Genomic DNA, 16,735 nt, shown 5'->3' with positions numbered 1-16,735 from the left:
CTGAGTGCTGAGAGGATAGGTGTATGCCACTATTTGTTCAATGCTTTTAAATTCTAAGACATTTTGTAAGTGGAATATAGTCTTGGTCATAAAAGCCTTTGAAAAAAATTTCCCTAGGGAATGATGTCATCTGAAAAGAAAAGATATGTTTACAACTTCACTTTATAGACAGGAAACAAACATCTAATTGCCTCATTTTGTAGTTGAAGGCACTAAAAATTAGATAATTTGTCCAAGTTCACATAAACATGTCTTGAACTAGATATTAGATCTCTAGATATCTCACTTAAGCCTATCTTAGTTGGTGAATGCCTCATTAAATGCCCTTTTTAGTACAGCAGTCAACTCTTAAGACTTTCTAATTATTTTAAACAAAATCTTTTTATTTTTAAGCTTAAAGTCTTGAATGATTTGGCTGAAAGTAATCTGATAATTTGTATTTTATTCTATCCACTGTTAGTGATGAAGAATCTAAATTTATGCCTTACAAAACCAATTGTCCTTGGAGAAAGACTGTTGTCCTTTGTTATGTGTATCAGACCCTAACTGGTCTTCATCTGGGCCATGATAGAGCATAGTTGATAGACCAACACTTTGGACACTCTTAATTGTTCCAATAGCAATGTTAACGCCTAAGCTTAACTAAGCCAAAATACCCTGACCATTCAGACTACACAGCACATACCCTCAAATGACAGTATTTTAAAGTGTTTTCTTTCTCTCTGCAGGAACTGCTTTCCCAATTCAAGTGTTATGTCCTTGTTAGCCAGGGGTAGAGTCTAAGATAGAATGTAGACCTTTGACTACTGCTTTGTGTACTTTTTACTGAGTAACACTTTAAAAATTTCTCTGTGAACATTGCCTTGTCTTCATAAACTCAGTGTGCAGTCTGGTTTGGGGTTGTTTACAACTCCCAAGTTGTGCTAGGGAACCAAGTTTGTGGGACGCAGTGTGGGGGGCAGTGAGGGTATGTGCTGTGTAGTCTGAATGGTCAGGGTATTTTGGCTGAGACTATTTTGGGACTCTGAGTATGACTGTGCCCTCCATCATCATCACTCTGGGCCACCATGGGCTAAGCCCACACTGGAAAGTTCATGTGGGCTGTGGGTGGGGTCCTGGGGTATTTTTCTCTTTAAGGCTCAGGAATTTTGAGGTACATCCAACAGAATCATCCAAACCACTCAGACGGAGAATATTATATGGAGACTAAATTAGGGCTAAGATGGAATTTTATTGAGATGATTTCTTTGAAGCATTTCAGCAGAATTTTCAAATTCATTTTAGGACCTGTGGGTTTCCTCCCTCCCTCCCTCCCTCCCTCCCTCCCTCCCTCCCTCCCTCCCTCCTTCCTTCCTTCCCTCCCTCCTTCCCTTCCTCCCTGCCTCCTTTCCTCTTTCCCTCCCTTCTCTTTCTTTGAAAGAATTTAAAAATTCAGATTACTAAATAAACTGTTATATTGTGAGGTTTCTTGGTGGCTCAAATAAGATTTTAAGACACACTGAAACCATTTCATTTATGAACTGTCTTGAAAAACTGAAACAGGAACCTTTCCCTTATGTGCCATGTTGTCAGCTGTTAATGCTCATATTTATAAATAGGTCATCTTTGTTTGAGAAAACAGACAAGGTTTTCTAACTCCACATCATTCCAGCCAGAGAAGCGCTACATTAAGCAGAACTGTCAGAGATAAAACTGGAACCAAGTGATAGTCAACTGTCCGAATGTTAACCCTTTCCTGCTGCATTTATCTTGCAGCTATGTCTTCATCTCTGGTTGTTGCTTTTAAAAAATGCTCCAATAAAACATAAATGAAGCTGTCTTATAAGCCAGGTGACTACAAATCCCAGTTTGCCCAGAACAGTGCTGGAAGATGCCTATTATCTTCACATAATTACTGGTAGTTTTTTATTTATTCTTGAAAGTGTTCCATTTGAATAGTAAATTATCTGGTCACCTCATGTATACAGTATAATCATATTGTCATAGCAATTCTTAGTTGTTGAAATGTTATTTGAAATAGGGCCATAAATAATGGCTGTACCTCTTTTTTTGTCTACATCTGGGAGTTTCTCTTTGATCAAATGTTTTTATATTAAAAGAGTTCTGAGTGTCTCAATGTAGTCTATTGAACAAGAAAGCACTTGATGTAAAGTTTAGAATCATTTATTTGCTGTCTGTTTTTTGGAAGGTTATATAATCTTGCTGAACTTTTTCCTAGGAATTCTTTCCTGGTCTGTTAAACAGAGATAATAATAACGCCTTCCCTATTATTGTTGAGTTGTGGGGATTTAAAAAGGAGCTCACATGGTGGAAGGAGAGAGCCTACTCCTGAAAATTGTCCTCTGACCCCCCACACAAGTAGCATGCGCACACGCACGCCACACAAACACACATACACACACACACACACACACACACACAGAATAAATATACAAAACCAGTTTTATATAGCTTAGAGGAATTTGCTATTTAGTGGAGCATTTACTATTTCTTAGAACTGTTTTACTGTCAGGAGAGCAGGGATATAATAGAGGAGCTGGAAATACACACTGGAAATGAAGACTTGGGGGGCCTGGGGTTGAAATACCAACATGTTTGTGTGTTGAAAAGAATGTCCCAATAGGAAATGAAACAAAACAAAACAAAACAGATAACGCTGGTCAGAGAGGAATTATTCTAGAATATGCATCCAAAGATAACTCTGCCATTGAGCTACATCCCTGGTGTAGCTGAGTATTGACAGTATAATTACGTGTGCAAACAGCACTCAGGTTTAGCTATAGGACAACTTTTGAGATGTTCCCTTTTACCCCTTTTCAATTAATCCTGTTCCCCTCACCACCCAGACAACTACTTTCATAATTCTGTTCCCATTGATTAATTTTACCTATTCTATAAATTCATATAAAGAGTCTTGTACAGTAAGGGTTACTTGGGTTTGCCTACTTTTGTTTATGATGATAATTTTGCGTTAGGATATAAAAGGAAGGGTTGTATAGCCCAGGGACACATGTTATCCTTCTTAGTTTGCAATTTTTATGCCAAAGTATATATACTATAAAACCATATAGATCCTGCACTCACTGTTTTTTGTTTTTGTTTTTCTTTCTCAGTCAGTGCTGGAGACTGAACCTTTGATATCACACACATTACATATCTTTACATGTTGAACTATCTCATCAGTCCCTCAATTTTTTGTTGGTGTGTGTATGATTATTATTTTTTGTTTTTGTTTTGTTTTTTGTTTTTTGAGACAGGGTTTCTCCATGTAGTTTTGGTGCCTGTCCTGGATCTTGCTCTGTAGACCAGGCTGCCCTTGAACTCACAGAGATCTGCCTGGCTCTGCCTCCCGAGTGCTGGGATTAAAGTCGTGCGCCACCGCCACTCAGCCCGTGTATGATTACTTTGACACATGGTTTTACCATGTAACCTAGGCTAGAATTACAATTTCATTCATTATATTATCATATCAGTCCTTTTATATCTACAAAGACTAGCTTTATGGCCTAGACTGAGGTCTGTTTTGGTGAATGCTGCATTTGATTTTGAACTCTTTAATTTCATTCACTGTGTGTTCATGCATGCACATGTGAGTGTGTGTGCTCATGTGCATGTGTTGTGTGCATGCGTGGAGACCAAAGGTAGATACTGTGTGTGTTCCTCTATCTCTCTCCATCTTACTTTTTGAAGTGGGTCCCTTACTGAACCTGCAGCTTGCCATTTTGACTGGACTGGTCAGTGAGCCCCCAGGATCCTTGTGTTTCTGTCTCCCAGTGTTGGGAATGCAGAGGTGGGTCTCAGCACCCATCTTTTATGTGGTTTCCCTCCTCTGCTTAACCATTTGTGTGCTTGTGTGTGTCCCTGTTTGTATACAAACACATGTGCCATGGTGAGAATGTAGCAGTCAGAGGAAATCCCAAGGGAACTGGCTCTGTCCCTTTACCTGGATATTGAACTCAGGCTGTTAGGCTTGGAAGCAAGGGCCTTAACCAACTGAGCCACCTTGCCGGCCAGTCTTTTATGAGGTCAGGCCCTCATGCTTGCGTAGCATGCAAGCATTTAACTACCGAGTCATCTCCCTAGCCTCATTCAATAATATTTTGAGTGGAAACCTCATGCTGCAGTTGTTTAATTTAGCATTTTATAAATACAAATTATGTCCATTTGTTTTAATTATTTTAAAGATATGATTCATATAGCATAAAATAAATTTAAACTGGACAGATCAGTGCTTCCGTTAAACTTACAGGGTTGAATAACTATCTTTGCAGTATAATTTTAAAACATTTTTATCGATTTAAAATGAAGCATCATAACTGTTAGCAGTTACTTTCCACCTATTCCACATCACCAACCATCCTTTGGCAACCGTGAAATCTACTTTTGTGCCTCTGTGAATCCTTGTTCTGATGTGTCATGAGCACAGTCATGTAATGTAGGTTCATCCTTGTCACATCGGATTATCAGTATTTCATTCCTTCTTATGTTTGAATACTTTTTGGTGTGTAAATATATTTTGTTTACCCAGCTATATGGGTTATTTTCACTGTGGCTACTATGAATAACAGTACTGTAAGCATCCATGTGTAAGTTTTTGTTTTGCCATATGTTTGTTTCTCCTAGGAAGGGATACAGCTTCATAGGATAATTTTATGTTACTTTGTGAGCAAGAATCCCTGGAAAAAAGCTGACAACAAAGGCTGACTGACTCATTAGAACTTTAATGATGTGGAAATGAAGGAATGTTGCCAAATCCAGAGCCAAATTATCCTGGGCCATCTTTAAACCACTTAATAACCATTTATTACTTTCCTCTGTATGTGACCTAATATCTTTGTGACCATTAGGGAAATCTCTTGGAATGTACAAACAGATCTGAGGCCTATAGTTGAGATTTCCCAGCTTTTCTGATGTTTCTACCAATGTATTCAGAAAGTATCTTGATTTATGATTTTCTTTGTTCTATTATTATAAAACTTCATGGAACTGTTACCACATTGGAACATGGTATTTTGGGGAACTATTCCTGGGCATAATCATTCCCATTTGGCTTTAGATTAAACCATTTCTTTTTGTCCTTTTGAGGTGAAAGCAGCCTTCCTCAACTCTCTCCAGTTTTCCTGTCTTCTTCCTTCCCCATTGCTTCCTCCTCCTCTTTCAGAAGCTACTAAACTGTTTCCCAGTGTGGCTGCATCATTTTACATTGCCAACAGCAATGCCTGAGGATTCTAGTTTCTGCACATTCTTGTTAGTACTCGGTACTGTGTCCCAGTCTGCTTAGAGATACCGTGTGCTTGTCGAGGCCCATCCTAAGCAGCCAGCCAAGCTTACAGCGCTACCGACACGTTCCTTGTGCTTGTGCAGCCTAGGGGGAGGTGGCTGAGCCTTCGCTTGTTCCTTGAACATGCTCACAGCAATTGCAGGAACATTCTGGATGTCCCAAACCCTCTGTGGACATTGATTTCTCACACTTTTCCTTTTATGTTTTTGGTTAGCTTGTTTGTTCCAACTGCTTCAAGCAGCTGGAATGTTAAACAATTGCAGCTGGTTGTTTTTGACAGATACTCTTGGGGAAAACTCTTAGCACAGGGCAAGCTCAAGATCAGGTCAAATAATGGGAGGCCTTGAGATTGGAGCTGTCAGTAAGCTGAAACAATAGCAGTTCTCTGAAATGGCGCTTTGAAAGAGCACCAGCACATTTCTCACCTTTCCAGGGGCCGCCTGCCGCCTGGGTTTAGTGTTGGAGGGTGGTTTCTTTTCACACTTACTGTGGAACTGGGGAGAGGCAGATAGGAATAGTGTCTCCCTTTGATTTCTATTGCTGTGATAAAGCAACTTGAAGAGGAAAGGGTTGATTTCAGCCTACCGTTCCAGATCACAGTCCATCATCAAAGGAAGGTAGCTCAAGAACTCAAGCAGGGGAGGACTCTGGGGGCAGGAACCCAAGCAGAGGCCATGAAGCAATGCTGCTTCTTGGCCCTCTCCTCCAGGCTTGTTCAGCTTGATAAAATAAATATATATAAATATAAAATAAATTTATTTATTTATTTATTTTATGTGCATTTTTGTTTTGCCGACGTGTATGTCTGTGTGAGGGTGTCAGATCCCTGGAACTGGAATTACAGACAGCTGTGAGCTGCCATGTGGGTGCTGGGAATTGAACCTGGGTCCTTTGGAAGAGAAGCCAGTGTTCTTAACCACTGAGCCATCTCTCCAGCCCCCTAATTTCCTTTCTTATACAACCTAGGACTACCTGCTCAGGATGCACCGCCCCCCAACCCCCATGAGCTAGGCCCTTCCACATCAATCATTAATCAAGAAAACAACCTACTAACTTGTCTACAGGCAATCCGATGGGGGTGTTTTCTCAATTGAGGTTCTTCTTCCTAGATAACTCTAGCTGTGTCGAGTTGACAAAATCTGAGCAGCACAGTGTTTGAGTCACCTTTCGGAGCTGTATATGTATTTTCTTCAGATTTGGAGGTCTGGAATCTAATTATTTAAAGATGAAGCAGTTTTGCAGTCTGAGCATATTTATTAAAAGATTAAGCTGGGTGTGTGGTCCATGCCTGAAATCCCAGTCCTCCAGAGGCCTGACCATAAGTTACAGAGCAGCCTAGACAACACAGCAAGACCCTGGCTCAAACAAACAAATGTAGCAAACATGTCAGTACTTCAGTAGTCTGTCCAAAAGACACAATGAGACAAATGTTCACTTATGGAGTTGCTTTGTCAGTCAGGCCAGACCTTGGGAGGAGAGTCTAGCATGGCTTCATTCATTTTGGGGAATAGTACAATGCTTTATTTAGATGCACACACCCCTCTTCTGAGCTGTCTGTCAGCCTTCTACTTTGGCAACTTTTTTTTCTGCAACACATGTGTATGTTTAGGGATTGGAGGGGTGATGATTCAGAAGTTAAGAGCTCTTACTGATCAGTTCAGTTCCCAGCACTCACACTGGGCCTGTAACTCCAGCTCCAGGACCCACGCACACACACACACAGTGTAAATAAGAATAAAATAAAATCTTAAAAAATACATGTATGTTCACATTTCAGCCTCTTAGGGCCATCTTTTGCTCTCCTCATATACCAGCTGTTGGAAGAGTACTCAGCTCATCAAGGTTTTCTGATAGCTATCTTCCAACATTATATCTGGAATGAGATGAGCTTCCGTAGCCTCTTCTGCATTTGGCTGAAACAGTTTTGATACGTAAAACCACAAACTTATTCTCCAGAAGAAATCTGTTGTCAAAGATAATCTCCAAGGGGACTGACTGGTCTGGCCACCCATTCTCAAAGAGCTAATTAAAACAGCCAAACTTAAAATGGAAAGCAGGAAAAGGAGATTTACTCAATGTGGCTGTGTTGGGAAGAGGAACAAAGAGATTCAGCCCAGCCCCCATATCTGTCTTCAGAATCCTGGAATGAGATTCAAGTTTAAACAGAAAGCCAAGGATTTGCACATCTGTGCAGTAACAGTCAAGGTGTCTGCTCTTCACTCTCAACCTGGAAGGTGGTCTGTGGAGCTGTTGGGGGTGACAAATCCTTTCTTGTCTGGAGCCTTTTCCTTCTCCCAACATGAGATTCCCATTTCTTTGGGGTCCATTGTTTCAGCAGTCTGATAGTCAGATTGAAAGACACAAGTGTCCCTTTATTTATGCCAGGCCTGTTACCACATTGTCCTCAAACTCCCTGTGTAGCTAAAGATGACCTAGAATTCCTTATCCTCTTGCCTCACCTCTCAAGTGGTAGTGGTGGGATTATAGGTGTGGGTAACCATGCCTGACTCTTACCCTTTTTAAAAATAAGTATTGTTGCCATGGTTGGTGGTGTATACCTTTTTTTCTTTTTCTTTTTTTCTTTTTTTTTTTTTTTTTTTTTTACCGAGACAGGGTTTCTCTGTGTAGCTTGGAGCCCTTCCTGGAACTTGTTTTGTAGACCAAGCTGGTCTCAAACTCACAGAGATCCACCTGCCTCCGCCTCCCAAGTGCTGGGATTAAAGGCGTGCGTCACTACTGCCGGGCTTGGCGTACACCTTTAATTCCAGCACTCCAGAGACAGAGGCAGGAAGAACTGTGAGTTTGAGGCCAGCCTGGTCTACAGAACAGCCAGGGCTACACAGAGAAACCCTGTCTTGAAACACCCACACCAAAAAACAAAAAGTGATTTCATTTGTGTCCTTCTTTGTTCTATTACTATAAAAACCTCAGAAAACTTGCTTCCATGTTAGAACATGGAACTTGGTGTAGCCTAAATCCATGTATGTTCCTGATATGCTCTCTCATGTTTGACTCCAGAGTAAACCATTGAGGAACCAGCCTGCCTCCAGCTTAGGCTTAAAAGCCATTTTATAGTAAAGATAAACTAAGTTCATTCTTGTTTATGATTAAACCTCTGCTTCTCAAGGATTGAGCAGTGCCCTGTCTGTAACCTTAACTACAAATGGTTCTGTTCTGCATGTTCCAGGAGTGACAGTCATGTGTTTGTTTCAAAAAGTTGTAACATCTTGCAACCCTACCGATGACTACTTTATTATGCCCACCGTGCAACCTTGTCTTTGTTTCTGGAGGGACTAACTTGTTATACTTATGTTCTGCTCCTGTAACCCTGCCTGTTTTGCCCACCGAATCCCCCATTTGGGAAACCCCTACCCCTATAAAAGCCTTGTCTTCCTCACATCCAGTGCTGACCTCTCAAAACTCTCCTTAGGTGGAGGCAACCTGTGTACACAAGTAAAAAAGCTTGCTGTAATTAATTGCTTGCTTTAATTAACTTAGCCATGATGATTTGGGTCGGTGGTCTTTCTTCCTTTTTTTTTTTTTTTGTTGCTATCACAAATAAATCTGTTATTGTGAGTGGTCAGGGGACAGAAAGCTCCTGAGGAGTTCCCATAATCTTTTAGGGACTTCAATTCAGGCCAAACTGAGATTTGTAGCTTCATTGTGGAAAAGAACTGGCTAGTAGGAGCCTAATAAAGACATTTTTACTATAAACTTAAAAGTGAAGGTTAAGAGAAAGAGAGGCACTCAGAGTAAAAGCAAGTCATACTCAAGTGTGGATACATGCTTCCTGAAGGACCGTAGGGGAAAGGAAGATACCCAGTTATAGGTATGGCTTCTAAATGGAGAGGCAAGATTACATGGAGGGGTATACACAGCTAGTATACCATTTTCATGGCTTTCAAGTTATACCTCAAAAGGCTGTTAAGAAACCTTCCCTCCCAGTCCTCTTTTGATAAGTGAGATAAGTGAGATGGCCCCACAGATGCCTTGGGTTGAATTACAGTCCGATAAGCCACTAGGGTTGCACAATGAGTGTGGTAATTTCCTTCCCCTGTAAATACAGTTTCTGATGAGATTCCTAAGACATTTCAGACTTGCAGCAGGGGTAGGGGAAGAGTCTTGAGTGGTCAGTGATTCAGTTAGTGATTGTGCTGTGGAATTCTTGCTTCTCTGCCGGTAGGAAGCTTTAACTGGATTCTAGGGTGAGAGGCTCCCTTTCCTCTGCATGCCCTTAATTTCCCCTGCCTTTCTATCCTGCTTCATTATGAACATGAACATTTAAGTGTAGGTGTGTGTGTGTGTGTGTGTAGTTCATCTTTCGTTTCTCTAGGGTGCGTTTCTGATTGTGTAATTTTTACTTATGTTTGTGCCTGGCTGTTTTGTCAACTGCTGAAAGAGAGGTGTTAAAACCAACTAAGATTGTGTGTTTCGAGCTAGGACATAGCTCAGTGGTAGAGCCCATACTTAGTATATGCAAGGTCTTGGGCTCCTTGGTACTATAGGGGTTGGAGAAATTGTGCTTTTTCCCTCCTGCTGAGTGTTTTGAGCTATTTTATTTGGTGCATATATACTTTGTATTATGTTTCTTGATGAAATAACCTGTTAACTTTTATGAACTATCTGGTATCTCTTATCAGTAGATCTCCATATTTTAAAGTGTACTTTATCTGATAGTAATATAGCAACCACAAGTCACGTTTCCTATGACTAGTGATTTTATGGCATATCTTTCCCCAAATCATTTCACACTTTCCATGTTCTTAAATATAAAACTTTTATATAAGTGTAGTATATGTGGGGCGTTTACCCATCACCCCCACAGCTTCCCAGAGTTTTCTTGAGTGCGAGCAGCAGGAAATATTAGATAGAAGGATTTATAGCGGAGAATCTTGTGGAGATAAACAGATAGAAAATAAAGGATAGCCTCGAGAGGGCCTGGAACCTATTCCAACGGGGCCGGACTGTCTCTGGTCCAGGGTTTTTATAGAGACGCCAAGGGGTGGAGCAAAAGACCTCCTCCCCCAGCACAGCCAAGTGCAGACCATCTCAGACACCTGCACTCAGGCCCGTGGTCCTGATCATCCTCTATTCGGACCTGCTGGGTAAAGCCACGAGGAACCCCAGAACGGGCTCCCACAAGTATATATATTTATATATAAGTGTAGTAGATATATATATATTACACTTAATAGTTAAAGTGTATTTCTAAGTGGAATATATAGGTTGAATTTATATATTAATATGTATTTCTACACTTAAATAGTTACAATGCAACTCTTTGCATATATATGCATATATATATATATATATATATATATAGAGAGAGAGAGAGAGAGAGAGAGAGAGAGAGAGTAAAAGGGTCTCACTGTGTAGCACTGGCCACATAGAGAACTCTCTTTGTAGACCAGGCTGACTTGAACTCATAGAGATCTCCCTGTTCAAGTGCTAGTGTATCATGTCCTACCTATCAGGATTGCTTTTCTCTTAAATAGGTACTTTTATTTAAAAGTTAGATGTGTGATCCTAGGATAGTCATACACACCTTTAATTGCAATGTGAGTTAGCCATAGTTTTTGGGTTAGACAAGACTATTTTGTTATATTTGATAGAAGACAAGAGTAAATGCTTTTTTGGGGCTGGTGGTGGTGGTGGTTTGAGACAGGGTTTCTCTGTGTAGCTTTGGAGCCTGTCCTGGAACTTGCTCTGTAGACCAGGCTGGCCTCAAACTCAAAGAGATTCTCTTGTCTCTGCCTCCCAAGTGCTGGGATTAAAGGCATGTGCCACTACCGCCCCGCGAATAAATGCATATATATATATTATATATAAATACCTATATATAATATATACACATTTACGTTGGGTGTCACATGAATTAGTGTTTCTATAGCTGTGATAAAACACCATGACCACGAGCAACTTGGGGAGGAAAGGGTTTATTTTATCTCACATATCACGATCACAGTCCATCCTTGAAGGAACTTGGGCCAGGAACTCATGAGAGGCCATGGAGGAGTGCTTCTTACTGGCTTGCTTCTCATGGCTTGCTTCTCATGGCTTGCTCAGCTTGCTTTCTTGAAAAGAGCACTCAGAACTACCAGCTCAGGGGTGGCATTGCCACAGTGAGCTGGGCCCTCCCACATCAATCATTACTCAAGAGAATGTGCTAAGAAAATGTGCCATGGGCTTGTCCACAGGCCAGTTTGGTGGGAACATTTTCACAGTTAAGAGTCCTGATATTTTGCCTGCGTGGATGTGTGTACACCTTATGTATACTGTGCCTATAGAGGCCAGTAGAGGATGTTGGGTACTCAGGAAGTGGGTACTCAGGAAGTGTTGTTATGGATGGTTGTGAGCCACGGTGTGGATGCTGGGAACTGAATCCAATTCCTTTTCATGAGCAAGACTTGTTCTTCACCACTGAGCCATCTCATTAGCCCCAAAATCTTTTTTTTCTAAATAGCTTTATACTACCTCTAAAATACTGTTCTACATCTAATTGGCAAATCAGAGGTTTAATTAAATAAACTAGGATGTTAGGCTTATGTTCAAGTGAAGTTATATTCATTTTCATATTTGTGTTTTCTAATTTCTTTTTTCTTTTTCTTTTTTTAGTGAAAATGTGCTGTTTGGAATGGGAAATCCTCTTCTTGACATTTCTGCTGTAGTAGACAAAGATTTCCTTGATAAGTAAGTATGAACTACTTCATGTATATAGCATCTTAACATCCCTGAAGAGAGAACTGAGAACTGACTTTTTTTTTTTTTTTTTTTTTTTTTTTTGGTTTTTCGAGACAAGCTCTGTGTAGCTTTGCACCTTTCCTGGAACTCACTTGGTATCCCAGGCTGGCCTCGAACTCACAGAGATCTGCCTGGCTCTGCCTCCCGAGTGCTGGGATTAAAGGCATGCGCCACCACCGCCCGGCGAGAACTGACTTAAACTGTGGAATTGGGCTGGTAGGTTGGGTGCAGTGGTTAAGATACTCCCTGCCCAGGCTGACAACCCAAGTTTGATCCCAGGCACCTACTTGGTGGAAGGAGAAAACTAATTCCTGTAAATTGTACTCTGACCTCCACACACGCATGCATGGCGTGTGCACTTGCACACGCATGCACACATAACACACACAGAATCAAGAAATGAACAGATAAATGCAAAAAGACTACCAATAACAAAAACTCTTAGAATAGAATTTACCATATACACCTTTAGTTGGAGGAAAACTCAGGAAATTGAAATATATTAGTTCACTGTCATTTGAGTAATTCACAGTTCACCACAGGTTTTTTTTTGTGTGTGTCGGGGGAGGGGAGATGGGGAGGATATATTTTGTTCATTCCTAATACTTTTTTCAGTTAAAATTTATCCTATAGTAGGTATGGTGGTAATTGTAATTCCAGTATTCAGAAGACAGAGTCAGGAGGACCATTCCTGTTTGAGACAAACACAATAGGTTTGAGATTAGCCTGAGTTATGTGAGACAATGTCTGAAAACAAACAAAAAGAAGCCACACAAACTGGTGCTGATACAGCTGCATTTCCACATGCTGGAGACTAAGACTGAGACCTTACTTCACACTCTATACAAAAGTAACTCAATAGGGAACAAAACCCTAAACTTAAGAACTAAAGCTATAAACATCTTAGAAACAGGAGTAAGTCTTTGTCTTTGATTTAGCCCCAGATTATTAAATTCAGTATTAGTAAAAGAACAAGCAATACGAGAAAAAGTAAGATGGACCTTATGAAAAATAGGAAACTTTTCAACATCAGAGGACACTATCCAGAAATTGAGATCTGGGTTGTAGTTGGATGGTAGAGTGCTTGCCTAGCATGTATAAGGCTCTGGGTTCAGTACCAGCACACACACACACACACACACACACACACACACACACACACACACACACACACAAGCCAACCCACAGGATAGGAGCAATTCTTATAAGGGTCTGGCATCTGGTATTTAGAGCAGTGGTTCTCAACCCTCTAAAAGGCTGCAACCTTTTAATACAATTTCTCAGGTTGTGATGACCCCCAACCACATAATGATTTCATTGCTATGTTATAACTGTAATTTTGCTACTGTTATGAATCATAATGTAAATATTTGATACACAGGATATCTGATAGGAGACCCCCAAATGGGTTGAAACCCATAGGTTGTGAACCACAGATTTGATTAAAAGGTTTTATAGCTAAAAAGCAAAACCAGGGTCAGTAGATAGAATATCAGGTAATGGCATTTGTCACCAAGCCTGACGTCATGAGTTCAGTCCCTGGACCCTAGATGATAAAAGGAAACTCTTCCAATTTGTCTTCAGAACTGTCTCTGTCTCTGTCTGTCTCTGATGGAGACACTTCCTTAAGAGAGGCCCCTCACCCTGGGTGACTCAAGTTGTGTCAAGTTGACGGACACTAGCCAGCATATTGCTCTATTCCTTTTCATCCAGATATAAATAGAATGTAGGTTAGGAAGATGTGTAACTGCTTCAAAACTTGTTCATTTTAGTTTTAATTAGTGTATGAATTTGCATTGATCTACTTTTTGAAAGAAAAGCTTGATTTTCTTCTTGACTAGGTTTTCAAAACATTTCAAGTGTCAAAATCTATTTTGTGTGTATGTATGTGTGGAAGGCCAGAGTTCATGTTGGGTATCTTCTCTATTGCTCTCCACTTATGTTTTGAAACGGGCTTTCACTGAACTTGGCACTTCATTTTATGTAGGTGTGTTGGCCAGTAAGTCCCTAGAGCCCACCCCTCTCCCTCCCTATGCTGTCGTTACAGATGTGCGTGCGCCTTTGTGCTTGGCTTCTTTGTGGGTGCTGGGCGTCTGAATTCAGGTGTATTCACTGAGCCATCTTCCTAAGCCCACTACTTCAGTTCTTGAATTGGAAAGTTGCTAGATTGCCTAGAGTTGATCTGTTTTCAGAATATAATCAGCATTGTTGTAGTTTAGAAACATGAATAGGGAAAAATGGAATATTTACATACTTACCATACAATTTTCTGAAATATCCTCAGTTTATTTTCTTACTATAAATGTAGTTTTTCTCTGAACTACAGAGAACAAAATAAGGATCTTTAATTGAAAATAAAAACAGAATTAAGTTAATTATGTTAGATGTATCCAATTTGGCAAAATATCAGAACTGAAAACTAACAGGCTTATTTGTGATAAGAATCATGCTACCAGAAAGATCTTCTGTGGCATACAGAAGAGACAGTGTGGGTATTGGGAAATACGGAATATATACACACCTGCAGATGAGCCATGGTCTACTACGGAGAGTAAGGAAGAGGATGGGAAGGGAAGGATTATACAAGGTCAGTTTAGAAGATAAACGTCACAGAGGAGGAAGGGGAGAGTTAATGGCATGGTGATTGGAAGAAAGTGACATCATTAGAAGTGAAAATACCCTGTCTTAGACTAGTTGAAGAAATGTATATTTTCTCAGAGCTCTAAACCTTTTTGACTGGGAAGTTGGTAGGCAGAGAAAGCATACATGAAATATTGTGTTTAATTCTAACGTTGATTGTAAATTTTACACAATCAATACAAATTATTTATAAATGAATAATTCTCATAAATAAACATACATTATAAATGGATATATGGTAGGTTTGAGTGTGACAGAAATCATGAATGGCAAGTGAGATTGTATACATATAGTTGTTTGGTTCTAAGACTGCCAGTATAAGTCTCACACACACTAGATAAAGGCTCTATCATTAAGGTGTATCTCCAGACCCTGCCCTGTCTTGTATTGTCTTTATTTCTTTCTGTCTTTCTTTCTGATAGAGTCTTGGTATATAGTCCTGGCTGTCCTGCAGTCTGTTATATTGACTAGATTGACCTTGAGCTTGTGGTGATATAGCTTTTGTAATGCTTGGATTTTTGTTGTAACTCTACCCTTCTCCCTGGCTCAGTTAATTGTTTTCTTTTCTAAGGCAGGGGCTTAGCTCTGCCCCAGAGTGAAGTAGAAATTGCTCCATAGCCCAGGCTGACTTCAAACTTGCTTCATAGTACAGGTTGACCTCAAACTCCTGGTGTCTTCCTACATCAACCTCCTGAGTACTGTGGTTACAGACGCAGACCACCATGTTTGGTTTGTTCAGTGCTAGGAATCAAACCAAGGTCTTTGCACATGTTATCAACTAAGCCACACCCCCAGATGGCAGCGTAGGTTTTATTACAAAATTGTAGTTTTTCTCTTCATGGGTGTACATTTTCTGTGAGGTTTATTCTAGTAGTACTGATTGTAGTCACAAAAGAATCCCTGAAGTCCTAAAAGATCAAAGTTCTTTCTTGAGACTTGACTTCTCTCATATAGCCTTGACTGGCCTGGAATTCACTGTGTAGACCAGGCTGGTCTCCACCTCATAGAAATCTGTCTGCCTGCCTCTGCCTCCTGAGTGGTGGGATCAAAGGTGAGCGACACCATGTTTAGTGATCAAAGTTCTTAGGCTACAATCCTGAAGTCTAAAAGTTTACCAAAGCACAGTCCTAAAAGATTGAAATCTCAGGGTTTTAAATCTGGAGAGCACGCTGAACAATTGAAAGACACTTGCTGATGCAGAGACGTCTCCAGTATTACAAAACATCACAGGGTAAAACTATTAGCGACTGGACCATTGAGATAATAGCCTTTAGTTTTTGCACTGATGGACATTGAACCTAGAGCCTCACACATGGCAGGCAAGTGCTCTACCACTGAGCCCTGATTTAAAAAACAAAACAAAACAAAACAAAAAAAGAAACAACCCCTCAGGAGGCAGGGACAGGTGGATCTCTGAATTTTGGGCTAGCCTGGTCTACAGAGTTCCATGCCGGCTACACAGAGAAACCCTGTCTCAAAGACATAAAATAAAGTAAAGAGGCTGTTTATTTATTGTGTGTTTCTCTGCTTGCACATGCCATGGAATGTGATGGAGGCCAGAGGACAACTTGCAGAGTGGGTTCTGTTTCTACCCCGTGTGTCTTTGGGATTGATCAAGTGTGTGGTTTCTTGGCAAATGCTCTCATCCACCGAGCCATGTGCCATCCTTTCCTCAAACTCTTATGTTCCTACTGCCTCTGTCGGGAAAACCAGGTGTTTTGCCTTGTCTAATGGATGTCAATTTCAAAACTACCTCTGCGATTTGATTTTTAAAATGTGTGACGTTCTTGTTCCAGGTGGATCTGGAAATGGTAGAAGGTATTTGCACATTTATATATTCATGGCTTTCCAGAAGAGTCAAAACACTTTGTAAATTTTCATTTGAAGATTTAGTAAACTTAGTGAAATTTTGAAAATGGTCATCAGTATGTGAAAAGAATCTATTTTCAATAAAAGGAAAAATATGAAAAAAGAAAGAAAATGGGAGTTTAATTGGTCATTTCCCTCTCCGCTTGACAGCTCATCTTTCTGTTTTTCTCCGCCTTCTAATTATCTGCCTTTCCTTCCTTGGCA

The 16,735-nt window shown here is 40.4% G+C and overlaps 1 protein-coding gene across 2 annotated transcripts in view; it reads left to right on the top strand.

Annotated features, from left to right (window-relative positions):
- Adk (adenosine kinase) overlaps positions 1-16,735 on the top strand; it is a 407,238-nt gene that overhangs the window by 29,054 nt on the left and 361,449 nt on the right. For both annotated transcript variants that reach the window (XM_006984766.3, XM_006984767.4), the window contains exon 2: positions 11,897-11,971. In XM_006984766.3, the coding sequence (XP_006984828.1) occupies positions 11,897-11,971 (75 nt within the window). The remainder of the gene's footprint in view (positions 1-11,896; positions 11,972-16,735) is intronic.

Source organism: Peromyscus maniculatus, chromosome 9 (genome assembly GCF_049852395.1).
Source record: "Peromyscus maniculatus bairdii isolate BWxNUB_F1_BW_parent chromosome 9, HU_Pman_BW_mat_3.1, whole genome shotgun sequence".
Taxonomy (NCBI): Eukaryota; Metazoa; Chordata; class Mammalia; order Rodentia; family Cricetidae; genus Peromyscus; species Peromyscus maniculatus.
The sequence above is the reverse complement of the archived record's forward strand: the minus strand, read 5'-3'. Positions and strand labels throughout refer to the sequence as shown.